The following is a 27947-nucleotide window of genomic DNA, read 5'->3' as shown; positions in this document are numbered from 1 at the left end:
GGCACACAGAATAAAGCTTGTTAATAGCCTACAAAATGCAAGCAACGTGCAGGAAGTGCAAAAAAAACTGCATCAAAATTGCGAACAGCATCAACCACATTTTGCTTAGACCGGTTATTCCCAACTGGAGATACTTTAATTATAACTTCTTTAAAAAATAATCCAAACCCCGACCCTTAACCTAACCCCCAACCCTAATCCTGACATCCGGATGATATTTGTTGCAGGTAAAAGTTTCTGAACAAGTTAGCAAGCGGGCGTCGAAACAGTTAAAATTACAGTTTGCATGGATGAACAGTTGTTGGCTAAAATAAGACTGATTAGTTAAAATTGCTACAAACAAATGACATAAATGAAATTGTTGAAATACTGGAATAAAAGTCATTAAAGCTGAAATAATGAACAAATGGCTGAAAATGTCAAAATGTGCAACTGCAAACTTGACCAAACAGCCCTAAACACTGACATTTTGATCTGAGGAGAGCGTAACAATATTCACTTTTATATAATTAATAGTGCCAAACGACATCCAGTTTAAAGTCAGCTCAAATGAACACGTCTAGAACATGACGGGTTGAAGGGGTACTTGAGTTCACCTGACAGGGCTGTGGGGGTACAGCACACTTGACAAAAACCAGATGGTAGACGGACCAGATGGCGCCACTGCCACGGCGAGCTAATGAGACGTTTTCTCCCTTCGTGGTCCGGGTTCGTTTGGATTTGGCACTTTCCATCAAAACACAATTTAATATTTTGGCCTTTGCAGAGCAGGCGCTGAGACGTCACTCAGGATAAAATGGTGTCCTCTTCAAAGTTAAAAGCTCATTTTCGTCCCATTTTGTGATCTGAATGACTGCTTGTCCAAAGCATTCAAAAAGGAGTCAAAGTAATTTTAAAGCAGCAGTCAAAACCCTGATGATTCAGTGCAGCGCTGGGGGAGACCCACCGACTCAAAATCTGCCTCTTTACGTCAAATAGCTGAGAAGGACGTGGCGTCAACTTACACCAACTCATCTGTGACGGCCATTAACCGCTGAAGGCTAATCCTATTTTTACATGCAGCATGTAATCACGAACATATAGCGAGAGAACCACACAACTTGTCCGCCGCGATAAGACCAGTTTCGGCCGGGAGAGGAGCCTCAAACACGCCAGATAAGAAACAAACGTGCTGTCACTCAACCAAAGCCCCTCACATCAATATCTGTTTCCAGTAAAGCACAACAAACCCAAGAAGTGCCACGCAAACCTAACACTGACATGCGGGATGCTTTTAAACTGCACAAATGACTCCTTTCATAGTAGAAACTGCTGTCAGGAAAGATTACTTCTGGTCTAACATGCAGGCTAATGGAACAGTAAATATCGGCGAGACTCTGAAAGCTTTTTAAGCAGCGCGCAGATTAGCCTCCTTATCTTCAGCTAGCCAAACAGAGTGCTAAAATGACTACATGATTGTGCATGGCATAAATATTGTTTTCATTAAACTGAGCGACATGCAGGAACTTTTTTTTTTTTTTCCCCCCAGACAGTGAATACTTTAAAGCATTCTTTACAAAAAGGCAGTGTGGTTTCTTCACCGGCTCCCATCTGCGTCCTTGCAATGCCCCTAAAATGACAGTCGGGCAGCGTGAGGTGGCTGCGCAGTGGGGAAGCACACTTCAAAGCAGGCCATTTCATCTTCAGCGAGCCTGTCTACCTCAAGTGGAGCATGAGATAAAAAAAAAAAGAAATCAATACTCTATATCAGGCTTCTTCCTTCAAGCTGCTCTTTGTGACAGCACATTCAAGCCAGCACCTGAACTGTGGCCCAATTATCTATTGTGGTCCAACAGATTACAACTGCTCAGATGTCTGAAGTTAAAAAGTGTATTCAAACTACTTCCTGTTACCTCAAGGCTGCTGTGTAATAAAAGGGACACAGGCTACAATCTGAGATTCAGCGTTACACCATAAAGTATTAACAAGTGTAACCATGACGACCAAACATTCATTAGAACCGTGTTCTAATAGCTACTGTAAAACAAAAGGATGACAGTACCACAAAATCAGGTTGCTAATATGAATGATTGGGATTGCAGACTAGAATGAGGCACGTCAGTAAGGACAGAATAGTTTGACGTTTTGTGAAATAAGATTTATTTCCTGCAGTTAAAAATAGATGCCAGTAAATAGTTGGCTAACCTCAGCAGGTGGGGACACCCAGCCCAGCTCGAACCAAGGGCTAAACAGGAAACAAGCCCTCCTGCTCACCAATGAACGCACTGCACATCTTTGTTAGATCTCTACAAAAAATAAAAACAATGAAAATGACACTTTAGCGTTGGACTGTTTCTCAGCTTTAGAGGTGTTTGGCCTGTTTTAAAACCTTTGCCTACAGAGCAAGGCTAGCCGTTCTTACCTGCTTCCAGTCTCTATGCTAGGCTAAGCTAACAGCCTAGCATATTTACCATGATTACATCAGAAAGGGGGAGCGAGTAATATTTCCCAAAAGGTCAAACCTTTAAATGGTGTATTTGGCCAACTTGGAAGTGAATAAGTTTTCAGGGGAGCAGAGCAAAGAGTTGAACTTTTTAAATGCAACAAGACAGAACAGGGTAAAAAAAAAAAATCTGAATTTTTTACATTTTTACATGTTAAAATGAGCCTTTTTTTTTTAGAAAACAGAAAAAAGAAATGATGGGATCCATTCACGAAGCTGTATTGCCCTTCAACTTATTTATTGATGTACTGAACATGGAAAAAATCCAAAGTATCCAAACACAAAGTAAAGAACATGTACATCCTTTTTAAATACTCAAAAGATATTCTATTCCAAAAATGCTGTGAACCAAGTCAGACTATACAAATAAATAATCATTCTCATACCAAGAATTGAGATAAGAGGGGTGGGAGGCAACATTTCTTCATGCCGGACCATCAGCACAATTTGTCAAGACCAAATAATCATGAAGAAGTTACGAAAAGAAAAAGTTATTCTCTACAATGACAGGTCAGGCATGAAAAATGTCGTCTCTACCCCACAGCAGCAAGTATCACAACTGATCTAGACTTAAATTTAACTTTTACAAGTAACACAAAGAAGGAATAGATAAACAAGAAAAAGCAGTTGCAAAGATAATTATATAATGCATAGCACACTGCTCATTTAAGGGGAAGCATGACTAGTAATTGGTTTAAATACCAAGCAGGATGCAGGTGCAGTGCATCTAAGGCTCGACTGGCCTCCGTTTGTTTGTTCAAGATGAGTTGCACAAACTCGTGCGGCCAATTTTGCTATCGGTAATGGAACTGCGTCACTGACCTTCCCCCAAAGTGAATAAAGCAATATACACCTTTTTACGATTTTAAAGACAGGTTATATGCATTACGTATATATATGAGTATGAAAAAAAAAAACTAATCAAATAGTTCAAAACTGTGGTTTATATCCATTCTTTACCACATAAATATATATCTATAATGTTTATATATAAAAAACAAAACATATGTCTATAGTTTCTTAATACCTTTTTTTTTTTTTTTTACGAAGCAAGACTATCTACAGACCAAACAACCAACAAATTTGATGCACTGCTAGTCCATGGGACAACAAATCAAGTATTTCAACTGAAGGCAAACTCAATATAAAAGGCTCATATCCAAAATGAAAATACCTTACATACTCCATAAAAGAAAAAACGATATATATAATATCACACTTTCCGATGAAGTCCAAACGAGAACCAAAAGAAGTCTGCCAAATACTCAACATAAAAAAAGGAGTTATTTACAAAGCTCAAAGCTCAGGAGTAATCCGCTCTATTCTTCAGACTAGTTTTTCTTAAGCTGCTGCCTTCATCAGCTCGTCCTCAATCTTTCATACAAAGTATGTAAAAACCCTCATTGGTTGATATTAAGACAAAATCAGTCGAATGATATATTGTAGGTACACCACAAAACACCATGAGCTCCGTCTGAAGGGAATCCTTTAGGAAGAACTGATTTTTATCCCCCGTTTACCTTTTAAGATATCTCCACGATATAATTTTGCATGCAGGTTTTTGCGAATGAACCTTTGTATTTTTGTCCGTTTCCAAATCAAATCAGAAAGCGAGTTGCTAGTCATAACAACCAGGATGACAGGGGGACCCACAGATGATTTTACAAATGAAACCAGCACTGCCATTGATTCTATAATCTAAAGATAATACAAAGATCTCAAAAGGTATCTTTTACATCATAAATCTCCCCAGAAATTTCAACCACTGCAAACTTTCCTGTAAAGTTCAAAAGCTCGCAAGGTGTCATATGAAGATATTTCTCAAAGTATCCAAGTCAAAATATTTTGTTCCAGGTCCAGTAAAAAGTTTCTCCAAATTTTTCTTTTTATAAAAATAGATGCTTTTTAAACCCACATCAAAGAGGTTCTTAGCTCTTTGGCAAGGTACTGCTTTAAGAATTTTTTTTTTGTCTTTTATCCGTTAAGTTTACAATAAGCAACATTATGCAGCCAACCAATAACCAACTCATATTACAATGAACGGAATACTTACAAAATCAACATAACTGCATATAGTTCAAAATAAGTACTTGCTAACCACTGAAGGCATAACGCACCTAAGGCAAATCAGGACACAGAAAAATACAAAGAAAATCACTACACATAACCTTACAAGACGTCAAAGCAGATGTGCAACAAAATGACAAAACCTATAGTAATGTTTCAGATGGTCCATCTGTAAAGACAGCAAGAGAATTCAACATCACAGGCATTAAAACCTGCAGTATTTTTTTCCTGTTTTAAAGTATATAGAGAAGATTCAAAGCGTAGCAATGAAAAGAAAAAAAATCACATTGTTGGACGCTAAATATTGTTTTTTCTTCGTAACACTGATTTACAAAGCCGTTTTTACTAATGTAGAAAGTTACGGTCGATGCGCTTCCATTTTCTGATTCCATTTTCTGCTGAGTTTTCTAGAAACAATCTCAGTGGGTATTAGGCTTTGTGTGTTTTGTTGGTTTTGAACGAGACTTGCAGCACTCTGTCCCCGAGGCGGTATCCATTCAAGCTGGCGATGGCCACGGCTGCCTCGTCGTAGTTAGTCATGGTGACAAAACCAAATCCTTTGCACTTGTTTGTGTTGAAGTCGCGAATAACCTTGACGTTTGTCACGGCACCAAACGGCCCAAACATCTGCCAAAGGATGCTTTCATCTGCGTCTGGAGCCAGGTTGTAGACGAAGATACACCAGCCAGTGCTCGCGTGCCCCGGGATGTTGATGCCAGCCAAGCTGGTCACCCCGTCAATGGCCATGGGGGAGAACCGGCTGTAAAAGACAAAAGGTAACACGGTTCAAGGCAAGAGCCAAAATGAGGACAAAATGGGCCTTTTTATAAGACAAGAGATCGTGCCAACAAGCCTAACAGAATCTGACAAGTCTCTACAGAGATCAGCAGCAGCCATGCTTCTGCTGAGAGGAGCAGTGCTTACGCTGCTTCTACAGCCTCAGTGCAACACCCTCCTCTCACTTCAGAAACCTCTTTATATGAATCAGATGATCGAGATATTCTTTAGGAAGTTAATGTTTTCCTTCAGCTGGGCAGTAAAGTTTTAAGAGAAGCTGAGCCGTCGTTCTGACTGAGCAGCAAAAAGGGCAGAACACACACAGTCGACATGCAAACACACTCTCATATCAGAGGTAGAAACTATGGAGCCAGCTTTTCACACTTCTCCCAGAAACTGCAGCTGCTTTTGGAGCTCGGCGTCACGTGGCTACAAGGACAGGAGCGCCAAATTCCTTCCTCAAAAACAAAAAGTGCCGAATCATAATAAAAATTATGATTAATAACTAAATGAAGGTGAAGTTTGTGCCAAGACTAGAATAAAAAAGGCACGTAAAAACCCCGGCCTTTGCCAAATGTGGTTTTGCAGTTTGAAGAAACAAAATTCAAAGTGCATGGAAAGCCTATGAATTATTGCAGCAGGTGTCATATTAGATTAGCTGCTCCAGTTGGCCTCTCAGGGAACATCCACCATGACAGGTGTGCTCCCAGCATCAAGGACACGGAGAGAGATTTGGCAACGAAGACGTCAGCCAACGAGCGGGGCAGAAGAGAAATCACAAGTCTATTGTCGCCGGTGATGGGCCTTTGAGCTTTCAGGGGATTGGACTTCAATCATGCTCGAGGAAGGCATTCTTATAAAACTGAACTTAGACAAACTGGTATCCTGGTGAATCCTGAAAGACGCCTGACGCAACAAAGTTTAAAACAGGACAGGGCTGTCCATAATAGATCAAGGTAAGAGTATGGAGCTCAAAATACAAGTATGCAATTTTGTGCAATAGCAAGTAAGAGATTGTAAAAGTCTGTCCTTTGTTATGTAGACAAGCAGCGTAGACAACGCTTTAATCTAGACATGTTGTGACATTATGTCAAGATTAAAGCGCTTCGGTGCATCACTGTCACCAACCTCATTTTAGAGAGGGATGCATTAAATAATGACCAGTCAAAATTAAGCTTGAAGCTCAAATGACTGAACATGGAAGTGTACATCAGGGATTAAAGTGTGTATTGTAGAGTCTGGAGGATATGACAGAGGGGCCATCATCACGACCACTGATCAGATAAACAGTATCAGCATCTATGTTGGCAGGTATGCAACAACAGGTACGCTTGAGGTAACTGACAATGTGTAATCATTACAGTCTCTGTTCAGCAGCACGGTCCAGCTCTGTATCTGTACAGCACGCTGGCTCTGTGCTTAAGACCGCCACCTCGGATTCAGACGGTCCTGGGTTTGAATGCCACTGGAGATTTGTTGTTGTGACATGCTCTCCCTGCGCACGTGGTAGAAATGTGCTGATGTGGATATAAAAACTATAACTTGAAATAACTCAGATTAAGCAGTTTTACCAGCAGCAGAGGGAAAAGCGCGAGCTCGGAGGAGCAGGAAGTCTTCGTGACACCCATCACAGGTTCGTAGGAGCATATGTGGCTCTGGCCCTGCCTTCCCTTCATGTAAATAACACAAGTGTACCTCTCTGCTAAATATTTACATCGTCACTTGCTGTTAAGACAAACAGCCTGATTCACTCACACTGACTGGATTATGTACATATTTGATGTAGAGAGAACATTAACGCATGCACACAAAAGCATTTTTCCTCATATCGAATCAGTGCTACCTTATGCAGTGTTTACTACCTACGCAATGTTGCCAAGGGCTCATGCAGGAAAAAATAAACCTGAGAGAAAAAAAATGTCCCCCATCAACTCCCCTCATGGTCGGTCTGAATATCCCTCAGCATCAATTAAAACAGAGGGAAATCTGAAAAAAGGGAAAATCAATTTACCTTTTGACACCGTAGGCCATGTTAAGAAGATTGTCCAACCTAAAAAAAAAACAAACACCAACAACACATTAATTTGTTTTAAAGGACTCTTTTCATGAGGGTGATGATGCTTTTTGACGGGTGACAGAGATGAGTAATATTTCTGATACGTGAAGTCAGTTGATCAGGTGAATCCCAAGATTATCATGTCCTTATTGACCTGTTGATTAAACTCCTTTATCAATATTCAAACTACACAACAGGAGGGATTCAGTTCATAGATTTTTTTTGGCATACCACTGAGGTTAATCAGTGCACTGAAGCTAATTAGCTTTTACTAATTTCTACATTTATAAGCATCACATAGGCTAATTGCCAAAAAAAAAAACTCAGACCATCTATTGTTTTTACACCAGAGTATTGCTCATCTCATTTTCATATTTGTCAAAATCTACTAAAAATTGTGTCGTAGGCCTACATCTGCAACAGGAGGAACACAGCAAAGATGTGAATATGGGGATGAATTATTCTGTCTAGAGTATTGATGAGCTCCAACACAGAATATTTTTATAATACTGCTGTGAGACAAATGCAAATTTCAAAAAGCCTCAGATATCACTGGCAGTATTAACTAGACTTGGCTCTGATCAGATTTTTTTTTTTTTTTTTTGGTGTGCCCCTTTTACCTGAAGCGTTGTGCCTGCTGTGCGAGGGGTCCTGGGTACCTTCGATTGGGTGACTGATACAGCTGGGACAGCAGTGCCTGGCTGGTCTTCTGGCTCGGGTTGTTCGCAAACTTGACTGTGATGGGTTCGGCGGCACCAGGCGGCTTCTGGCAGTTCAGACCCTTGATGGCCTCCTCGGCCTCGACTCGCCGATCAAAACGAATGAAGCCAACCCCTCTGGAGACGCCTGAGGACAGTACATTAACAGAGCATCAGTCAAACGCTAAGTTTTCTTGACAGCCATGAAAACATTCAGTAATGATCTGCAGCGTGAACTTCACTGACACCACTGAAACAGTTAGTTAGGGGTCAAAAAAATGACTTTATTTCGGGTAGATGTACTGATTACTAATTAAATTTTCCCTAATAGCGGTGATTAAGTCATCTAGTCATGGACATTTTGCCCAAACCTGTGGGCTCCATAAAATGCACTGCTACATCACTGGCCTGCAATGCCACAAAGTTTTGCCAGAAGTGAGAAAGTTTCAGCTAAAAGTCTGATCAATGCAAACAAACTACAAAAAAATACAAGAGGCAGAAGCACAAACATCCAAAGTGAAGAGAAAAGAAATGGTGGAGGTGAAAAAGCGGACACATTTTCAGTGAGCACCAGCAATAATACGAAGCTTTTGAATCATGGTCGACTGGCGGCCAGCAGGGAGGAACATGTTTATTTACACATCACTGTGAGTCAAACTGTACAGACCATTGGGTTAGTGATAGTTAATTACTAAAGAGACTTTAGCAAGCTAGCATTATCTACATACATTACCTTTCCATACAGTTAGCCCCCTATTTCAGGTCAAATCTAGGGATGGGAATCAAGAACAGGTTCCGGTTGAGAGCATGTGTTTTGAGTTATTGCGGAGAGGGAGAAACGGTCTAAAGCGTGGCTTCATTTCACAAAGAAAGCTGACAGTGTTGGTTGTGACGTTTGTTGAATGAATTTCTTGTCAGAGTGGAAACACCAACAATATTCTGGAACATCTTTCAACGCAACATGTGTTTAAATTCCACAAATGGCATGTTTTTGATACCTGCATGTCACTGCTTCCCAACCATTTCAATGAGGGTAAATATCCTACATTATAATAAACACCAACCCCCCACAGACCCACAGGCTTAACCAACTTTTTTCCCCATTTTTTTGACCACTTTGCCTTTGCTAGATAGGACAGTGTGGTGCCGCAGTTTGGAATTGAACCGCAAAGGGACTCAGTTGTTGTACTTGAGGCACACACTCTACCAGCTGAGCTACCAGATGTTTCCCTTTTGACTAAGAAACCTGAATGAAAACCAATGCTGTACAAATATTCTCTCATTTCATCCATTTTCAACTGTTCCTACAGTGAGCTCTCAGGCTGCAGCCAGTTCGACTCGCCCATCAGCTCCCAGCCAGCAAAACCCTTCATGCTTACCGCACAGGGAGGGATAATAAAACAGCTGTACTGACAATGAAAACCTGTGTAGGCCTTTCTTTTCCAACCCCACACAGAAAATCAATCAGGAATCAAGAAGGGAATTGATAAAGAATCAGACAGATAATGACGTCATCGGTTTGGCTTAATAAAATCTCATCATCAAGTCCCACCCCAGTTTATAAACCCTTTAAGCAACAGATTGCAGCCAACAGACCTTAAAGTTAATTTAAGCCTTATTCCTTTGATTTATTCACTGCCTACGCAATGTTACCATGATGCCTCTTGGGACATCCAAGCATGTCTTTAGACTCTTGGTCTTGTTTCTTCCTGCTTCCCACCAATCAGCCTTGAGCTTCAGCATCTTTGCCAAGTCAAAAAGAGGTCTGTCACTCTACTACCTCATGTACTGGAGCATGCACATCTGTCATTTTGATATTTACTTTGTGTCTTGTTCAGTGCATTTCTCTTCGGGTTTGTGCTTTTGGCATGCGTTCCGGAGTGCATTTCTGCAATGTTTGTGTTTTAATTCTTGTATGCGTTTTGTCTTCGAGAGCCACTGCATTACAAAGGCATCAGAAGACATGCGTAACTTTGTATTAAGTGTTTGTCAGTTTGCGAGCAAGCCTGCGCTGAAGTGGTTTTATGTTGGAAAAGTAAAGACAACCATTCCCATAATGCACGCCTGAAGGAATATTACATGTTTCAGCGGCACACGGGGACAGAACCACTGGGAAACGTCTCGGTGAAAGATTCTGTTTATTAGTGTTTCATAAGGGTTCTGCTTCCACGTGACAGTTGAGAAACAGAGAATATAACTGCTCTAAATGCATTTCATTTCTTGCCATGAAACAGGCATTGCATGTACACCTTGGGGATGGAAAGAGAAAGAGGGAGAAAGCAAGAGAAGGTGAGTGCTGGCAGAAGGGGAGATTGGACGGAAAAAGAAATTATGAAGCATTGAGTCCTGCTACTTTATACCCATTTCATATTCTATCCATCTATGCATTTTTATGAACACCTCGAGTGGAAAATTGCATTTTTGGGGACCTCATACCTCTGATGTATTTCTCAGGCCTGGCTGTGTCATTTTGTTAGGGAGTCGCTGGTGGAGGGAGGGGGAGAAAAGACACAAACTAAAGAAGGAACAAAAGGAAGGAGGGGGAGGGGAGCAAAGCTGTGGGACAGTTGCCATGTCCTACTCACCAGTCACCTGGTCCACCAGAATGCGTGAGGTAATGATGCGTCCATACTGAGAGAAGAGCTGCTCCAGTTCTTTCTGAGTCATGGTTTTTGGCAAGCCACTGACGTACAAATTTGCATCTCTGATGGAGGCGGAGCTTGGACGCGCATAGGAAACCTACGGGCAGAGATGGTTCACATGACCACGGGGATGCCACCATTACAGCCAGCTTTAGCACATGCCATATACTCACATAACACTCACACTTAAATGAGATCACCTTTTATGTTTTAACCAACAGGGGAGCAGATGCTGTGACCCATTTCTAGCACAGAATATGCAAACACTGTCGTACTTAACCAGACTGAGTTCACTTTAATATGCTCATGTCATGCAGACCTCATGTGTATGTGACAAATATGATAGTTAATTGCTGATGCAACCACATCTAATACCTTAATTTAAATTGCTAATGATACTGTGCAATCTGAAAACACTGTTTTTCATGACAATAAAAATGCTGATATTTCAATATATTGATAAAACTTGTTTTTCTCAGATAGAAATCCTACAGGATTGTCTAATGCAAGCACTCAATTTCTGTTTTCTACAAAATTAGCCCAAATAAAAGCCTTTATTGTGACTTTACTTAACTTTAAAGGTGTGTTATGACTAAATGTTGGCACGAATGGACACTATTTCACACAGCGATGGAAAAACTGATGCAGATTTGTTCCTGGTGGCTCAACTTAAGGATAAACCTCTCAATTTTAACTTGAGCACAAGGTCTTGCTCATCTCAACGCTGTGAGACTCCAGGACTTTACAGAATGGAGGAAGAGGAGAAGGCGGAGTTCCTGGTTAGAATTGAGGATCAGTTAGAATTGCTGCACACACAGGCACACTCCCACTACAGCACAATATCTGCAGTCACTGGCTGTTTGTGGTTAATAAACAAAAGCTGAAAAAAGCTTACACAGCAGTTAAATTTGCTCAAATAAAGCAAAATAAAAATGTGCTTCCTGTCCAGTCTGAACACACCTGAGAAACCACATTAATCTGTCAAAGGGCACTGAACAAAACCACCAGTATTTATTTTTTTTTTGATCAACTTTTTTATGGTTATTGGGGAGCATGAACAGGCAAGAAGGAAATGGCGATATATATAAAAAAAAAGCACATTTGGTTCATGCCTGCCTGTTCATCCCATTAATGCCAGGTTTTGTCCATTTTGATTGTTTTTATAATCATTTGAGTCCTACAACAATGAGGTGATGCGCTGCAATAATTCGTGTGCTTCATTTTCTGTCAGCCTATTATTCTTACCCCAGTGCAACGACTCTCATCGGATAAATGGACAGTGACAAATCAGTCTGCCTCGAAAAAAGTTAAACTGGCACATTTTCTGTCCAACTCTGTTGGAAACCTGACAGAGATGGATGCAGCATCAGGCCTGTCTAGACAGCCCTCATTTAAAAGTAAATTTATCATTTCTTGAAAATTTTACAGACAACAGAGCAGTGTTGCTGCCTCTTAAACTAATTTCGCCCATTCCTGTAGAGGAGAGCCCCCAGCACCAGGTCGGAAAAGATATGCAGCATAAATCAGCATTTGTCCATAAACACGGCCAACTGCTAGAAAACAGAGGGGGACCAGAGAGTCATCTACCAGGTCTTGTGGATCAATACGTCATTACACCCCCGAGTAGTCATAAATTCATTCTTTTGCAGTGCACCGTCCCATTTTCAGTCATGTAGACATTTATACAATAGTGTGCAGAAGGAACCCATACAGCCTAAACTTCAGAGCTGATGTATAAGAATGGCTCGAGGATGGTTTTGTGGAGGACTAAATGAGAGACTCACACAGAGGGAGAGAAGAAAGAAACAGTGCAGAGTCAAGAGCCTGCTGTACCCCGCTACTCCCTCCGTCTGGTGGCTCCAGCTTCTTGTGACTCGACTGTCAATTGCAGCACCACGGCTGTATTTAATTACAGTGTCATACGTGTTAAATGCTCCTATTCCAAGCCCTTCTCTGCAATCTTATGCCATGATTGTACGAAAGGAAAAAATAAACTCACTTCAATTAAACCTTCAAAAAAAAAAAAAAAAAAAAAGGATTCCTTTTTGTGCACTCGGATCGATAACAATTCGAAACAAAGTCGCCCCGCCTCAAAACTCGGCCCGTCGCTGCCCTGAAGGGAAGGCTGACGGAGTGAACGTGAACGCTGAAGCTCCCTGCCCACAGCCAGGCAACTCCATCACTTCTCCTCATCCCCGCCTCCGTCCCAGTCTCACCTTCACACTTCATTTGATGCTAATATTTGCAAAGTATATTCCTCTACCTCACTGGGGTTTATTTGCACTTCTGACAGAGCAGCTAGAGAGTTTTGGATGTGTGATAAAATAAATAAATAAATAAAGCGCCCATGTTCTACTTTCAGGAGGTATGAACTGAGGAAGAGAGATGGAGAGAAAGATGTGTTCGGTTTGATTCATGGCAATGATGCCGTATAGCTGTCAATAATATTCAAATGTTAAATACAGAAATAATCAAGCGTACAGCTCTCAAATTTGGTGCTATTCAAACATGAATTTTCTATCACAAAATGTGTTTTTGCTCACAGACATTTTCACTAATACCCCTCTGCCTGACGTGAGAAGGGATCTGGCTAGCTCCTTGTAAGACCACTGTGAAAAAAGATCACATCTAATAAACTGGCTCCACCATCCACAAATCTTGCAGCACTATATGAAGCAAATGAGTTTTTCCAGCAGCATATTGAGTGCTACATTGCCTGATGAATGCTAATGGCAGCCACCTCCCTGTAAAGGCATACAGCAGTGCTACAGCACATGCAACCATAGAAACAGTTCTGCTCTACTTGAGGCCCAGGCAAGGCTGCATGTGCCCAGATTAACAATAGGCTCCCTTTCCACCCCACATTTCTCCAGCCTCATTATGCTTCAACTCCAAACCAGAGAGCTTGACATGAACGGCATATCTCGGATTTCTGCAACCGGTACCACTGAGCTGAATGCGACTGTCTGATTAAACTGCTTATCGGAGATGAGAATAAACATAGCAATGGCGGTTTTGGATAAAAAATAAATGACAAGACATGAGGGCTGCAACAAGCGACTATTTTCATGATCAATTAATCTGCAAATTATTTTCACAATCATTTAGTCTATAAAATGGAAAAAGGTGAAAAATGCTCATCAGAATTTCCCACAGCCCAAAGTTAGTTTGTCCAACCAGCAGTGGAAAACACAAAGTCTTCATTTACCATCATGAATACAAAGAAAAGCAGCAAATCCTTACATTTAAGAGGCTGGAACCAACAAAATGTGACTGAAACATTACATCGATTATCAAAACAGGTATTTTTTTTCTTTTTTTGGATCAACTAATCATTGCAGCTCTACCTGACATCTCACCTTGATGGTTTTGGTCTGAAGTCTCAAGCCATTTAAGGTATTGATGGCTTTTTCTGCGTCCTTCGGGTCGACGTAATTCACAAATCCATAGCCTAGGCTCTGGCCTGCAATCACAAGAGCAGAACATACACAGGTCACACACTAGAAACTGAAATGTGACAAACAGACAAAACTGCCTTTATGAATCACTGAAGAATCGCATCATTGCCAATGTGTTAGTAATACTTGAATATGCAGATTAACAGTCGGTCTTTACTGTTTATTTGGTAGAGAAGAGGTTAGGAGCCTTTTTCCAACAAGCATCTATTTGGCTTACACAACCTATAGTAAACTCTCAAACCAACTCTTTGACGAACACGTCTTAAATTAAAAACGACAGGCAATTGCTCCAGTTCATCTCTGACACTGTGCAGTAGCCGAGGCTCAATGTGTTCCCCTCCCTCTACAGTTTATCTCTAAAATGTACAATAGATTGACACCCACTCTTTATGTGCACAGAGGCAATTCAATTTCCTCCACCCACACTGCTGGGTCTCTCTGCAACTCCACTGCCGGTCAAGTTCACCAGCTCAAGCAGCTTCAGCATATTAATACGGTACATAAGCAACTTGAATTTTAGCGAAAACTTTAGATGAGATTAGATGGAGATAATATTTTTACATACCCCACTATCAAATTTAAGCACAAGACAGGTCCAGAGAGAGGATTGAGAATGGATGAGTTCAGTGTTGGGGGAGCCACAAGAGGTCCATACCAGCATATTTTTTCTTAATATTAAAAATCAGACTAAGTTAAATCAGATCTTATTGCTGTGGACTGTTTAGACTGACATTAATTTGTCTGTGACCTTGCACCAATATACAAATTTGATGTCAATAAAAAAAATAAATAAAATGAGCACACTCGTATAGAAGTAAGGAAAGTACAAAACAGACACCAAACTGTCAGAAACTGCCTGCAGCATTGCGCATCACTGCACATCTAAACACTCTAAATGTATCCATACTTGCTTTATCGGTCTTACCACCATGAGTCACTGCTCTCATGGGTTGTTCAGCTGTGATCAAGTAAAGTTCATAAACTTAATTTCACCTTGCATCTCAGGGACTGCTATAGCCAGGAGAAACATGGTGAGCCTTTGAAATGAGCTGGTGAAATGACACTCTTACTTAAGCCTGCAGGGTAAACCGCCTGCCTTGCTGTGTTCGACTGTACATGCTGTATGTGGGAACACTACGCCCCTTATAGTGATGTCTGCCTATGGAACGTGTAGCATCAGCTACATCCACTGTAAACATGCTGCTATAACGAACAACTTGTTCACTTTCAGCTGTCATTAAGGAGTAGAGGAGATATGCTGGGATGCACTTTCAAACAGAGAACTGCACCCAGTTTCCAGTGTAAGACTAATGCTGCCCATAGTGGGAGGAAAATGACACAAAGACTAAGCTGCTGCTGCAGCTGCAGCAGCCAAGGCGAGAACATTTAAAGCAAAGAGGAAGCATGCATCTCTCTGGTGATTACTTAACATCTGATGTAGCACCAGTACACAGATGTAGGCTGGCTTAAATCCATTGCCACAGGGCCAAGGGAGAGACAAAAGCAACACAGTCTGGAGGGGATGGGGCTTTATGTAGAGCTGAAACTGAAATCAGAGCATCATTCCTGAGAAATGACTTAGAGGCTTTGAATAACATTAAGGGCCTTTTTTGAAGTCATTTTTTCCGTCCCAATTCAAGATTGTATCAGTTAAAAATAATTTTAAATGCTAGTTTAGCTGCTTAACTTATAATAGCCAGCTGCTTAGATTCTCTTGATGGCCAAAGCTGGTTGCCAGTCCCTGATCAATCCATCCTGCAACTTGTATCATCAAATAGATGCCTCATAAAAAAACCTGCAAGAACTACTGATCAACAGTATGGATCAATACCATTTTCTGCAATTGTGGCACGTAATAAATTTGACATGAGCACACAAAGCAATAATGGGCACACTGAAACTTTACCAACTCCTTCAGAGGAAGTTATGGAACAACACTCCTGCTGGAATTTGCTTTAGCCAAACACACACAAGTTTGAATTTGTTTATGTCAGGGTTGTTTATACATTTACCTTAGAAGAAACTTGCCATCCTGTTTGACAAGTATCACTGGCAGCCGGAGAGCTAAGGACTCACCCTTTCCAGCTGGCTGAATTTGTATTTCTTTAATAAAAAGGCAATTTGTTTTTGCATGTCTAATTACTTCTAATCTGATCACCGCTGATGCTAAGAGCCTTTGGAATGGTGCTGTAAACAGACCCCATCTACATAGTTTGTTTCACTAAAGATGCTGGTGCAACTGTCATCCCAAATCCAATCTAACAGAGGCTCCCATTCTGAAAACAAAGTGAAACTTGTGTAATTCTATACTCTGCATTACATTTTTGGAGAAGTGTACGGCAAAAATCAACATGACACATTTTCACAGACTTGTACCACTTTCCAACGCTCGGATAGGAGATGAACGTGAATACGGACATAAACACAGATTGAGCAGCCAGTATTATTCAACTCAACAGCTGAGAACCTCTAGAACAGGATAGCTGCATAAGGCAGAGGACAAGCCAAATAAACAACTGACACATAATTACTACAGCATCAAAGGTAGCACGGGAACGACCTTTAGAGAAACGCTTTAAAAAGGTTATTCTTACAAAAGGACTGTTGACTTCAAAATGAAAAACACTCATTCTAATGTCCCCGGTAGCTGTATTAAAATACATCCGAGATTAGATTTGCTCTTGAAAAGAGACAATGTGATGTGGCTCATTTAAATCCTGCGGAAACTAAAAATGCCCCAGGTAGAAAAATGAGATCTGGTTTGCTGTACTGACCATACTACGAACACAAATTTCTACTCTCCTATACATGAATGAGACCTTTAACTGATATTCCATCATTGCAAATAGTTTTCCTTCAAGTGTCGGGGTTTAACAGCATTTGTGCAATTGCTTTCAATTTGTTTTTGTCCTTTCGAGGCTGAGAAGTACAGGCCCATTTACAGCCCAGACAAAGCTGTCCAGGCAAGTTATTCCAGATACACATGATTTGCCACAGTGACTCTGTATGCAGACAAAATCTACCCAGAACGTCTCAATTCATGTATTTAAAAACCCTAAAATATTTCAAAGCCACGTAAACAACCGACTGATGCCAAAAAACTAAATCAACATGAAAGGAGAGCAAGTCTACAAGGTCAAGCATTCTAGTTGGATCGACAATTATTTTCTGCTCTTAATGTACATTTAAAAATCACCTGTGGCCATAAAGTAACAAGCAGGCAAACAGACAGCGCCAGAGAGAAACCGACGCTTTCGTAAAAATTTGGTTTACCCACCAATGTTTTTCTATTTATGTTGTTTAGAGGTCACCCAAAAGATCAAAACTTGATTTTCAAGTGCTAGTCTCCAAATTTATGTCATCAGAGGGCCTGCAGCAAACTGCTGTCCTGGTCAGAAAAGGTTTAGTTACGTTGTTTACTAAATGTGAAGCTACATTTCTACTGCCCCACTTTATGGGGGCATGCAGTGCCGCCAGTACTGAGGCCGGCTGATTTCAAACAACTTATTCCTATAGAGCCTTGCACTTAAATTACTTGGGAGTGCTGCGTTCCCACTTGCGCCTCTAAATATGCAACCTGTCAAGCATGTTTATGTTCAATCACCCAAGCAGACTGCGTGCACGACTGATTCTAAACGAGGATCACTTGTCAATTCGGCTCAACCCATTTCACACATTACCAATCAAATGCTTTTCTTGTATGCATGGCTAAACGAGGGCATTTATTCCATGCAAGACTACACACTTGACAAGTTTCATCATCGCTGCATGCCAAAAGTCTAAATTCAGTAAATACATAATGAGAGCTCACAAATACAATCAACTCGCGGTCTGCCTCTTGCTACTATTGTTTCCAGTGAGATAAAATATGAAAGCTCAGGTTCTGTATATAGTGCACTTGTTCGCGACAAATGCACCTATAATAGAAACACCTTTTTGAGAAAACCTAAAAGAAGACAGTAAAGTGTAGTTATAGGATAGCAGGAAGAGAAACCGTTTAGCCAAACATGCTTGGAGCACCTGACAGCATTTTCAGAGCTGAAGCTGATAGTAGCTGTAGGGAACAATAGCAACCATGCAAAGACAGACTTGTGAATACTGGTCAGCTATACAAAAGCAGTGTGAAATATTAAACATTATTAATAATTCAAAGCCAGATGTGGTTGAGCACACATCTTCCATGTTAATTTAATGAAGGTGACTGCCTTGGAGTGTCAGAATAAAGATGATCTATAATTATTAGTTAGTTCAACAGAGCTTCTCAATAAAAAAGCCCCCTGGCCACCATGTCAACAGAGGGACCTGTTTGCTCAACTAAGGTCGCTGATGTTTCAGGACCAAATGCAAAACAAACAGATGTGTGCACAGATCCTTAAAGGCCAGAGAGGCTCACGTGTCTGACCACTGGGCCGCATTATAAAAAGCAGATGGAGGAAGGTCTAGGTAACCTTCCCAGCAAGCAAGCAAGAACCCAGCAGCCTTAGCTCATGTCACACAGTCGATGTCAGCTGCAGTCCCTCTCAATAAAACCTGAAACAATTTGCAAGTCTACCTGCTTAAATATAAGGAATGTCATAATGCAATTAAATTTGAGTCTCTTGAAAATCCCCCAGCAAAGAAGCAAGAAACCCTCTTTGACTAGAAAATTCTGTATTCCACAGTATCTATTTAAATTTCCCCAAGGAAACGTCATTGTGCTAGTGGCACTAGAATTATCCTAAATATTAAAGCATTATACAGCAATTAAAATCAGACCTTATGCTGCTGCTTGGCATTTTTATAATGGCTACTATGTAAAGACAGTGCCTGATATTCTCCCAAATGAGATTCAGAATGATTGGCTGACTTTCAAAACAAAGGCCTCTGCATTGATTGGGGGTAAAAAGGTCCATAATTCATGATGCACCATGTCAAATATACAAAGAGGAAACAACATACTGTGCATGCATAAACAGACAAGGCTATGACATGGAACATACTGCTAGTAGGGCCCCACTGATACATTATTTGGATTCATGTTGATGTCAAGTGAGGAAAAGTAGTGGTTTAAACATTTCCAACTTACCCTACCTTAAGTTATTACACATGCTTGCAGCCAATACTTGAAGCCAATAAATTCAGAGCACAAAGTATCTGTTGGGCCCAAACCATTACCCAGCCATAGCAATGCAAACAGTTGCGTTACCTGTTATTTTGTCTCGAACTAGTTTACAGGACTCAATTTCTCCGATGCTCCCAAACAAACTCTTCAGCTCCTCCTGGGTCATGTTCTGAGGCAGATAGTTGACTATCAAGTTAGTTTTACTGTCCTCTATGCTCCCTGACTCTACAGGTGAGGAGCAGTTGTTTGAAATTGTTGAAGGACCGTTGCTTGTGTTGTTGCAAGTTGGCCCATTGGACAGCTGTGTTTCCATGGCAGCAATCACCTGCTAAAGAGACAGAAAAAAAAAATCAAGTCACAACCACATGCACATCAAAAAAAAAAAAGAAATCCAATTTAAAAAACAGTTAAAAAGGACGCTCTTCACACACTGAAACACTGTTTTGGTGGAATATTGATGACTTATTTCAATTATTGTTATTTTAAATCCCAACACAAAACATCATTAAGGCAACCAAGTTGCAGGGAACATACAGTGCTGTGTCAAAAAGACTTTTTCTTTCATCATGTATTAGCATAATTTAGTGTAGTGTAGCAGAGTAGAACTAACACTATAACACTGAGTGTTACAGGGCATTTAAGAAGTAGAAGTTGTGATGGGGTGAATGTCAATACTTTGTCCCCCTCAGCTGGTTGGGGTAGGCCTTTCAATTATGTAAATTTGTGCCTTTACCATTCATATCTGGCCAAATCTTAAAGTAGTACCACAGGTGGAAAAAAAAATGAAGTTGAAAATAGTGTGTGGTGTGTTTGGGGGTGGGTGGGCGGGGGTAGCACAGTGAATTCCCTCTCTGCTATGCATGATTGCTGCTTTTGCTTCTGGGCAAATAGACTTTTTACTAAGAAAGCAATGTGACGGTCTATTAATCTGTCAGAAGCTCAACAACTGATAAAGCAATATTAAAGTTGGTAAGTGGCATGTTTAAGCATATCTATCCAAGTTAAATGTGAAGACCAAAGTGAAACATTTCATTCTGCAAACTACATATGCAAAGCACATAAGCAGCGCCAAATCTGCAGCCATCAGTACGCTAGCATTGCACAACAAGCCTTAAACGATATGGTAATCAGTTAAGGCAAACAGCAACACGTTCATGTATGAAGAGTCATCCTTTATTAACAGATTCACCATGTGCAGATCAGTGTAATCACACCACTATGCATATTATTCAATCACATTTTGACTAATTTGTGCACCGAGGCCATAAAGCTGTAATTCTATAAAGGAATTAGATAAACACATCACAGTAGCAGACAGGTTTAGACCATACCAATACAGTCGAACATTAACAACTTGGGAGCTTTTCATAAATAAAACCTGAAAGTGCCTCAATTCCAAATTAAACATGTGATGAATTTGATTTGAGCGTCAAAATATGACTGAGAGCTAACGTCATTGGTATGGCCTGAGCACTGAGACGAAAAGCAGGCCTTCTGGCCAAATGATTTCAAAAAAGAAGTGCCACAGACCCCAGTCCAAGGCTCAGGCGCCCACGAACCACTTCTAAGCAGAGAAGCCACATCGCACAGTCTGACTGCCATGTTAGTTTGGAGTTGCCGTCTGGAAATGTGGACACAAAAAGTACTTCACGTTAGATCAACAAGAACAAAGCAACAGTCAGATGTGATCACATGTCATTGCTGGGGGGGAGGAAAAGGAGGCTATTTTTTTTTTTTTTTTTGAACTGGCTGTCCATGCAGATTGGCTTAAACCAGGGAGAAGCAAAAGGCAATGTTTCACTTAGTCACAATACATCGTCAGCAATGAGCTGAACAGCAGAACCAAGAAGTGTAGAGTGTTCAGTCAAGAGAAACCTGGCCACAACACTGACAATAAGCATGAGGAATGGCAGTTAGATTAATGGATGGGAGCACTGCACAAAGATGATCACTGAAATTGCAAAGCACAGATCATTTGGTCTCCTCTGATTGCCCACATCCAGCGGTCGAGCTGATGCTCAAGTTACGCTGACACATCTGACATTTGTTATCCAGTTTTTAGCAGACGAAGCATTCAAACTGCAAACATCCACAGTGAAACAATCTACAAGATTCCCAGAAGCTTTAATAAGCTCAAACTATGAAAACAGACCACTGACAACTTGCTCAAATCATCGCCAACAAGAACATCACATCAGAACGAAGGCTTACAACTAACTTCAAGGCTCTATATGTAACTTTCAGAAAACCCTTGTTATTAACGACCGTGGCTATCCTGTTGCTAGCGCTCAGTGGACATAACCAAGCTTCATCCTGTGGCCATCGGCCAAGACGCTGAAATTCATACAAAATGCTGGAAAATCACTTAAAAATCACATATCACGGAATAACGCTACTGTTTGTAATGTTCCTGTATTTTATTTGGAACATTGGCTCCATGATACTAGCTAGCTTGCGGTTTGCAAATCCCTTCATCAGCCAACACCACAACACAACCAAAGGCAGAGCCACACCACACAGCCCGGCCACAGCCAGCCAACCAAACCCCGCTTAGCTTAGATTACAGTTAGCTATTTGTCCTAATACATAAATTATTGTCATCATTCTCATGAGCTGGTGAATTATTTTGGCAAGCTGCCCAGCTTCCATATCCATTCCAGATAGTATTTTGCTCGCAATAACGTTACAAGCAACCAAGCTAAAGTTAGCCAGCTAGCTGTATGCCGCATGGATCTAGCGTTGGTTGCTTCATAATGTTAGCTGATAAAAGTAACTTGCAAAGGGCAGCTGGCCAGTTCATCAGCCAGACCAGACTAGGAGTCTGGCTGAATTAGCTGACGCTATCCACTCCAGACAGTATTTTGCTATGTTAGCTAGCTAACAATTCCCTCAAGTTAGCAAGCAAGCTAACATTGGCAAACGTTAAGCAGCTAAAACCAAAATATCATTATATTTCATATGCTTTGCAGTAATGTTAGCTTTGACTTTGACTGTGTTGGACCAGTTGACACATGGTTCAGCAATTAATATTTCACATTCTTACATACTACACATTTAACTAACCATGAAGGAAAGGCAGGTAAAAAAAAAAAAAAGCCACAGGTGCTCAATATGCATCAAATTCTATTAATATTCCCCAATGCAGTACTAAGCAATTTGTGAGAAAAATCACTTAAACAATTAAAACTACCGCACCATGTTTCCATTACTATTCAAGAATTCATTCATCACTGCTTAAATATATAAAATTCATCACAATTGACCCAAAAAAAACAGAAAGAAAACAGCATACCCACATATAACCTGTTATACAGCAATCAGGCGCGTTGCTGACATTAAACTGACTTTTCTGCATGCCTCTATATTGTTTTCCACTCCATATACAAAAACAGTCATTATGGATGAGTACGCTCTACCCAGGTACCCTCACCTAAACCAAACAGTATTTTCTGTAAGCGATAAAGCGCCTGACGCGGACAAATATGCTACATGTGTGAAAGGGAAACACTGGATCTGACTTTTGTTTTTATGTGTTGTGATATAAAATTACCGTGATAGAAGATTTTGTCCCTATCGCCCACCCCTACTACAGATCCATACAGACTATAGAAGATTTTGAGGCCGCAGGCTTCTCAAAATAGGCCAAAAATACAGCACAGACAACTGAGCATTTTGTGTCCTATTAATGAATTTGTTTCACCTCGTTGGTTGCATCTAGTGAAAATGTCAACTTGCCATAACTCAAAAGCGAATTGATTTTCTCTACTCAAGTGATGAAAGCAGCATTGCAACTGACAGATGGACAGGTGTAACCCAATAAACCTAATCCATATTTCTTAGTGGAGGAGAGCATCTCAAACCGCCGTGTCAATGTGCCATTTTCAGTGCATCACCAAGAAAGATAAAGTATGAATCAAAAACTGAAAATTTTAAATTTCCTTATTTACAAAGCCAGAAGAAGAGATTACATTCTTTATGCCATCTTGATTGCTCTGCTTTTTGTCTGCATTTCACTCCTAATACGCAGATATGTGCTCTCATAGTGTGGGGCATACAAGTATATGCGAATAAGCATGACTGAGCTGTCACAGATTCTCGGTCTGTCGTTTCATATTTATACATTTTGTCCGAATAACTAAATAAAGTCAGTGTAGCTCTCATGATTGAAGCGGGTCACCTTTTGAGTTCTGAGTTTCATTTGCTGCTTTTCTCGGTCTGCTAATTGTGTTACAACACTGTCACAGCTCAGCTGTCACCGTCAGATGCGGCGATTGGCTGTGCCGCGCATCATGATATACATAAAGGCACGTGAGCTGACAAATTGCAGCAAACAGCTCTGTGTCAGTCAGATCAAACAGCTGTAGATACGCTCGGGATTCTTATTCCATTCGAAAATAATTACGACCTCAGCTTATTCAAGTGTGAAAAACTGGAGGTGTGCTGTGAGTGTGTGTGATTAGAGTCCACTGTGATAGCTTGACTAAAAATGACAATGTACTTAACAGTGTTATTTATCCAGATAGTTAGATCTTTCTGCTCTGAAAGCATAATCAGTGTGCATCTCTGCACAGAACAAAGCTCGTCAATAGGGAGAATGTGTGTGCCAGAGCACATAGACTAATTAGGATGGTAAAGAACAAAATGTTGTGTGAGCATCAAGTTGCCAACAGTTTTGGTAATTTTACAGTCTCTCCAAAGGGACAATAATTGCACAATAAATGGTAATATACAGTGTATTCAGATATTCACTGTTATGGAACCATTTTTATTCCAGATGGCACCACATTTAGCCATAGTAAACTAAACTTGTCAGCTTCATGTTACAGTTTTAGTGAACTTTGTTTTTCCTAAATCCAATCTAAAAGCATGTGTCGATCACCGGGTGATACTCTGCCAGCACCTGACCGACATGTTCGCTTATCCCCTCATACTCCATATCGAGCCAGTATCAAGAAAGATCAGCAGTTTTTTGCAAAACAAAACAAACCTTTTTCGATTTAGCCATTATTTGTTGCAGGCAGCATCCACTGTTGTGAACTCAGGCCAATACTCTGGTCGAGTCAGTTGTAAAAGTGAAATCTGTGTGAGAACCTCCTCACAACAGTGCTTTCTGAATAACATAATATCCCATGTCACTGACGATATGTTCATCACAGGAGGCCACGTGTAAAATGGTGCAATGCAACGGTTCCTCAGTGCACATATGACAATATACTATAGCTGCATCACTTAACAGCTTGCTGCTTTATAGTAACTGTGCTTACTGACTTGTTCCATGTTAGGGGAAGTGACATAACGAAACTTGACAACGATAAGATTTGCTGCCCTTGTGTTTCATGGTCCGACAAACAATGTGAAGACATCAGTTTGGTGCAACTTGCATCATCCAACAAACATCGAAAAGGATCACCGGAGCGACAACAACTGAAAATAATGAAAAAGATAAAAGTGCCACTCGACAGGAACTGTTTTACTCTACTAATCAAATGAAAAAAAAAGGTGAATATGACAGAAAATGTCCAATTTTTACTCTAAAAGTTGAACATTCAGACGAACATTGCTTGCAGGTTGGGGAGGCAGTTTTGTTCGTTTTACTTCTGCTGAAATACGTCCGTCCATCCCGGGCAAATAATCTTTAACTGATTAACTGCAGTTAATAATTTAACTGATTAAAAATGCATTGACTGATAATGTATGCTTTGTGTACTATTTGTCCAGAGCTCACATATATTCACTTAAACCCGCAAGAGGTCAAACTGCAACTGTGCAGTTCAGAAGAACTGGTGCAACAAAAGAGAAGACGGTCAGTGAGAAATGGTGAGGCAAGATGAAGAGGACAAAACGCAGTCCAGCATGGGAGCAATATGCTATAAAAAGATAACAATGAGACAATAATTCAGAGGCTTTGCTTTATGCTGGAAAAGGACATGATGCCTACAAATGTGGTGGACGGTCAGGATTTCATTGCTGAACTACATAACTAATGAGCCGCTAGAATTGTTTAAACTTAAACTGAGACAAAGTCATACATTTTGCATCTTATTATTAATGTAAAGCGGTTGTTAATGTTTATGTGTAAAGGAAACTGTTGGAAATTTGCAGTCCTTGTTGCAGCAGTGCTGGCACATACAAATTACATTTTTTAATCACAATAAAACTAAATTTTCATGCATCAGTACTCACATTCAAACGATAAATTAAAAAAAATTAAAATACTAATTTTGTTGTCCATACTTAGTTGGACAATTGACGCTACAATTAATGAAAAGCGTTGCAGTACAGAGAAGCAGGAGTCAGATTTCACTTCTGTGAGGACATAAAGAATTGACTGGCAAGACAATGGTGGACCTATTTGGCAATGTTTTGGATTTAAACCCAGTGCTTATAAGAAAACTGATCATGTTAACGAGGCAATCTCACTTATGTCTGATGAAGGTGGCAACAGCTCTAATCTACACACACCTCTAGTGGACCACAAGAGTGATGCTGCCAAAATGGGCCCTGCAGTGAAAGTTCAAACTGCGAGGCGACACATAGTCAAGATCAAAGTAAGCGCTCGACAGATATTGAGCATCATCAACAAAAATCTTATAAAATAAATAAATGTCCCTTGTAATCAGAAACACTGGTGTTGTCACGAGTTTATTAGCCTGTGAGAAAATTTCCTCACTGTGGCATCCTTAGTCAGTCCTTACGGACCGTTTTCAGGTTTTTGAATGTACTGTAGATAAACTGCAGTACACAAGTACAAATACATGACTCATTTGATTCACTAGCATGTCCCGAAACCAAGGTCAAAACCCCATGACTACATAACCCAAGCAAAAATAGAAACTACAGCCATACAGCAAACAGCTTCAACCCACATGACCCATTACCACAAATGTATTTCATTCATTCGTTAGATAGAAGAAACAGTGACCCCAGATGAACTCGAGAAATCTTTGGCAACATTCACGGTCTCAACAAGGACAGTTGATTGTCCAAAGCTGGTAAGACGTCAACTTAGATCAGTATGCTAGCAAGCATTATGCAAATGTGCGTAACCAAAAGCAAGCTTCCGAGATAAAGTTTCCTGTGTCTTTACATTGCTTTTTACCATGCTTGTGTGTTATCTGATCCCCCATGAGGCACTATGCAGCTTGTGCATTAAAAAGGAATTATAAATAATGGTCAGCATCAAAACGTTGTCAACGTATTTAGGAATGGCGATTTCCTTTTAACATAGGTGGTATTGCTAGCCAGCCTTTTATGCCTGCTATCAAGAAACTTAAATGGGGGGGGGGGGTACGCATTATGTTGTGTACATTCTGTTATTGTAACCTGCGTTAAGAATATTTTTCAGCATGCAAAAAGGTAGTAAAAGGAGATTAAACAGTGCGACAGTTACAGGTGCAGACTACAAGCATTAACTGCTTCAACACATTGGGATATAAACAACTTTTGCTGTGCGTGCCTCGCGTAGGTTTGGGAGCTATGACAGTAACATGAGACAAAATACATATGTAACCCCTTAGAAAGGTAGCATACGTGTATGTGTTTATTAAAAAAAATTTCATTCTGTGATCAGTGTGGTATAAAAATCACATAACACGATAAGAGTTTTCCGAACCGTCCCTTCCTATTTTCTTGGATAGGAACCCACAACCCTGGAGATTTGGGTGGGAAACCAATCTTCATTTAGACATCAACATTTTTGATAATCCTTAGGTTGCTGCAAATGTGGAAAACTTGCTCCATACAGAGAATGCTGATTGCAGTAGTGTAGTGTACAGACTTGCATGTTATGCTGTTCACGGCTGCATATACTCCTCTCACTGCAGGTAAAGGCTAGATGGCTGCGGGCTATAACACACCACAATGAACTCAGTCATCTGTGGTTTATCTAGGCATCATAAACAATACACTTCTAAATAACAAGACTTAACTCCACTCCAGACAGCAGCAATCTGACAAATGTGAATATCTAAATATGGTTCCGCAGTTCAAAGTTGTGTTGTGTAACACAGATTTAAGTGTCATACCTGAAACTGACAGAAGGATTTTGGTCAGTACTCAAGGGTTTTCGTGTTAGTCACGATATTTGATTTAGGCAAATAAAACAATATCAATCGTCCTCTACATCAAATCAAAGTTTGCCGATTTCAGCTGGTTAAAGCAACACCAACTGAACCAAGTACAGTCAACAGTCACACTACGAGCATGCCAGTCATGCAAGGATGGAGGCTTGAACTTTACAGGTCAGCTTCACCCTCCTGCTGCTCTTTCCATCTGTCGCTTATCTTAAAGTACAAAACCAGCATATTATAAGCACTGCTTTCACACCTTTACCTTTTTGCGGTTTTGTTAACATGACAAAAAAAGGGCACAAAGACGGAAATTTCTAAAACCGAACGGATATTCAGCAAATGTTTCTCATGTGCCAAAAAAAAAAAGGAAAAAAAATGCAATCCCAAGCACTTATCCGCTCCACAAGCAGCCTCTCCCACGTGCATAGTAACAGAGAAATCAGGCCACAAGAGAACATATTGTTGTTGAGGAAAATGACTTACTTCAATCTCCATTTCATATGCTTCACCTTTTATTCTAAGTACAAAGCACAAACATTGGCTATTGTCCCATTTGAGATAGTGCCACAAGGCAGAAATATTTCATTAGATAAACAC

General features: G+C 40.4%; 1 protein-coding gene across 4 annotated transcripts; it reads right to left on the bottom strand.

The window, feature by feature from the left end:
* Positions 1-4978: 4978 nt before the first annotated feature.
* Positions 4979-27303, bottom strand: elavl2 (ELAV like neuron-specific RNA binding protein 2). Of its 4 annotated transcripts, none has more exons than XM_041964697.1 (7): positions 27289-27303; positions 19366-19609; positions 14082-14185; positions 10666-10819; positions 8003-8228; positions 7338-7376; positions 4979-5309 (listed from the first exon to the last, which is right to left on the bottom strand). In XM_041964697.1, exons 1-7 carry the CDS (start codon positions 27301-27303, stop codon positions 4979-4981), a joined length of 1113 nt encoding a protein of 370 aa, XP_041820631.1. The 4 variants fall into 4 exon arrangements, with proteins under 4 accessions (XP_041820631.1, XP_041820628.1, XP_041820630.1 ...); XM_041964694.1 differs by lacking the exon at positions 27289-27303 and adding an exon at positions 20812-20883; XM_041964696.1 differs by lacking the exon at positions 27289-27303 and adding an exon at positions 20812-20883 and having other exon boundaries at positions 19366-19606.
* Between the last annotated feature and the right edge of the window lie 644 nt (positions 27304-27947).

This window comes from Chelmon rostratus, chromosome 23, assembly GCF_017976325.1.
Source record: "Chelmon rostratus isolate fCheRos1 chromosome 23, fCheRos1.pri, whole genome shotgun sequence".
Lineage (NCBI taxonomy): Eukaryota > Metazoa > Chordata > Actinopteri > Chaetodontiformes > Chaetodontidae > Chelmon > Chelmon rostratus.
The sequence above is the reverse complement of the archived record's forward strand: the minus strand, read 5'-3'. Positions and strand labels throughout refer to the sequence as shown.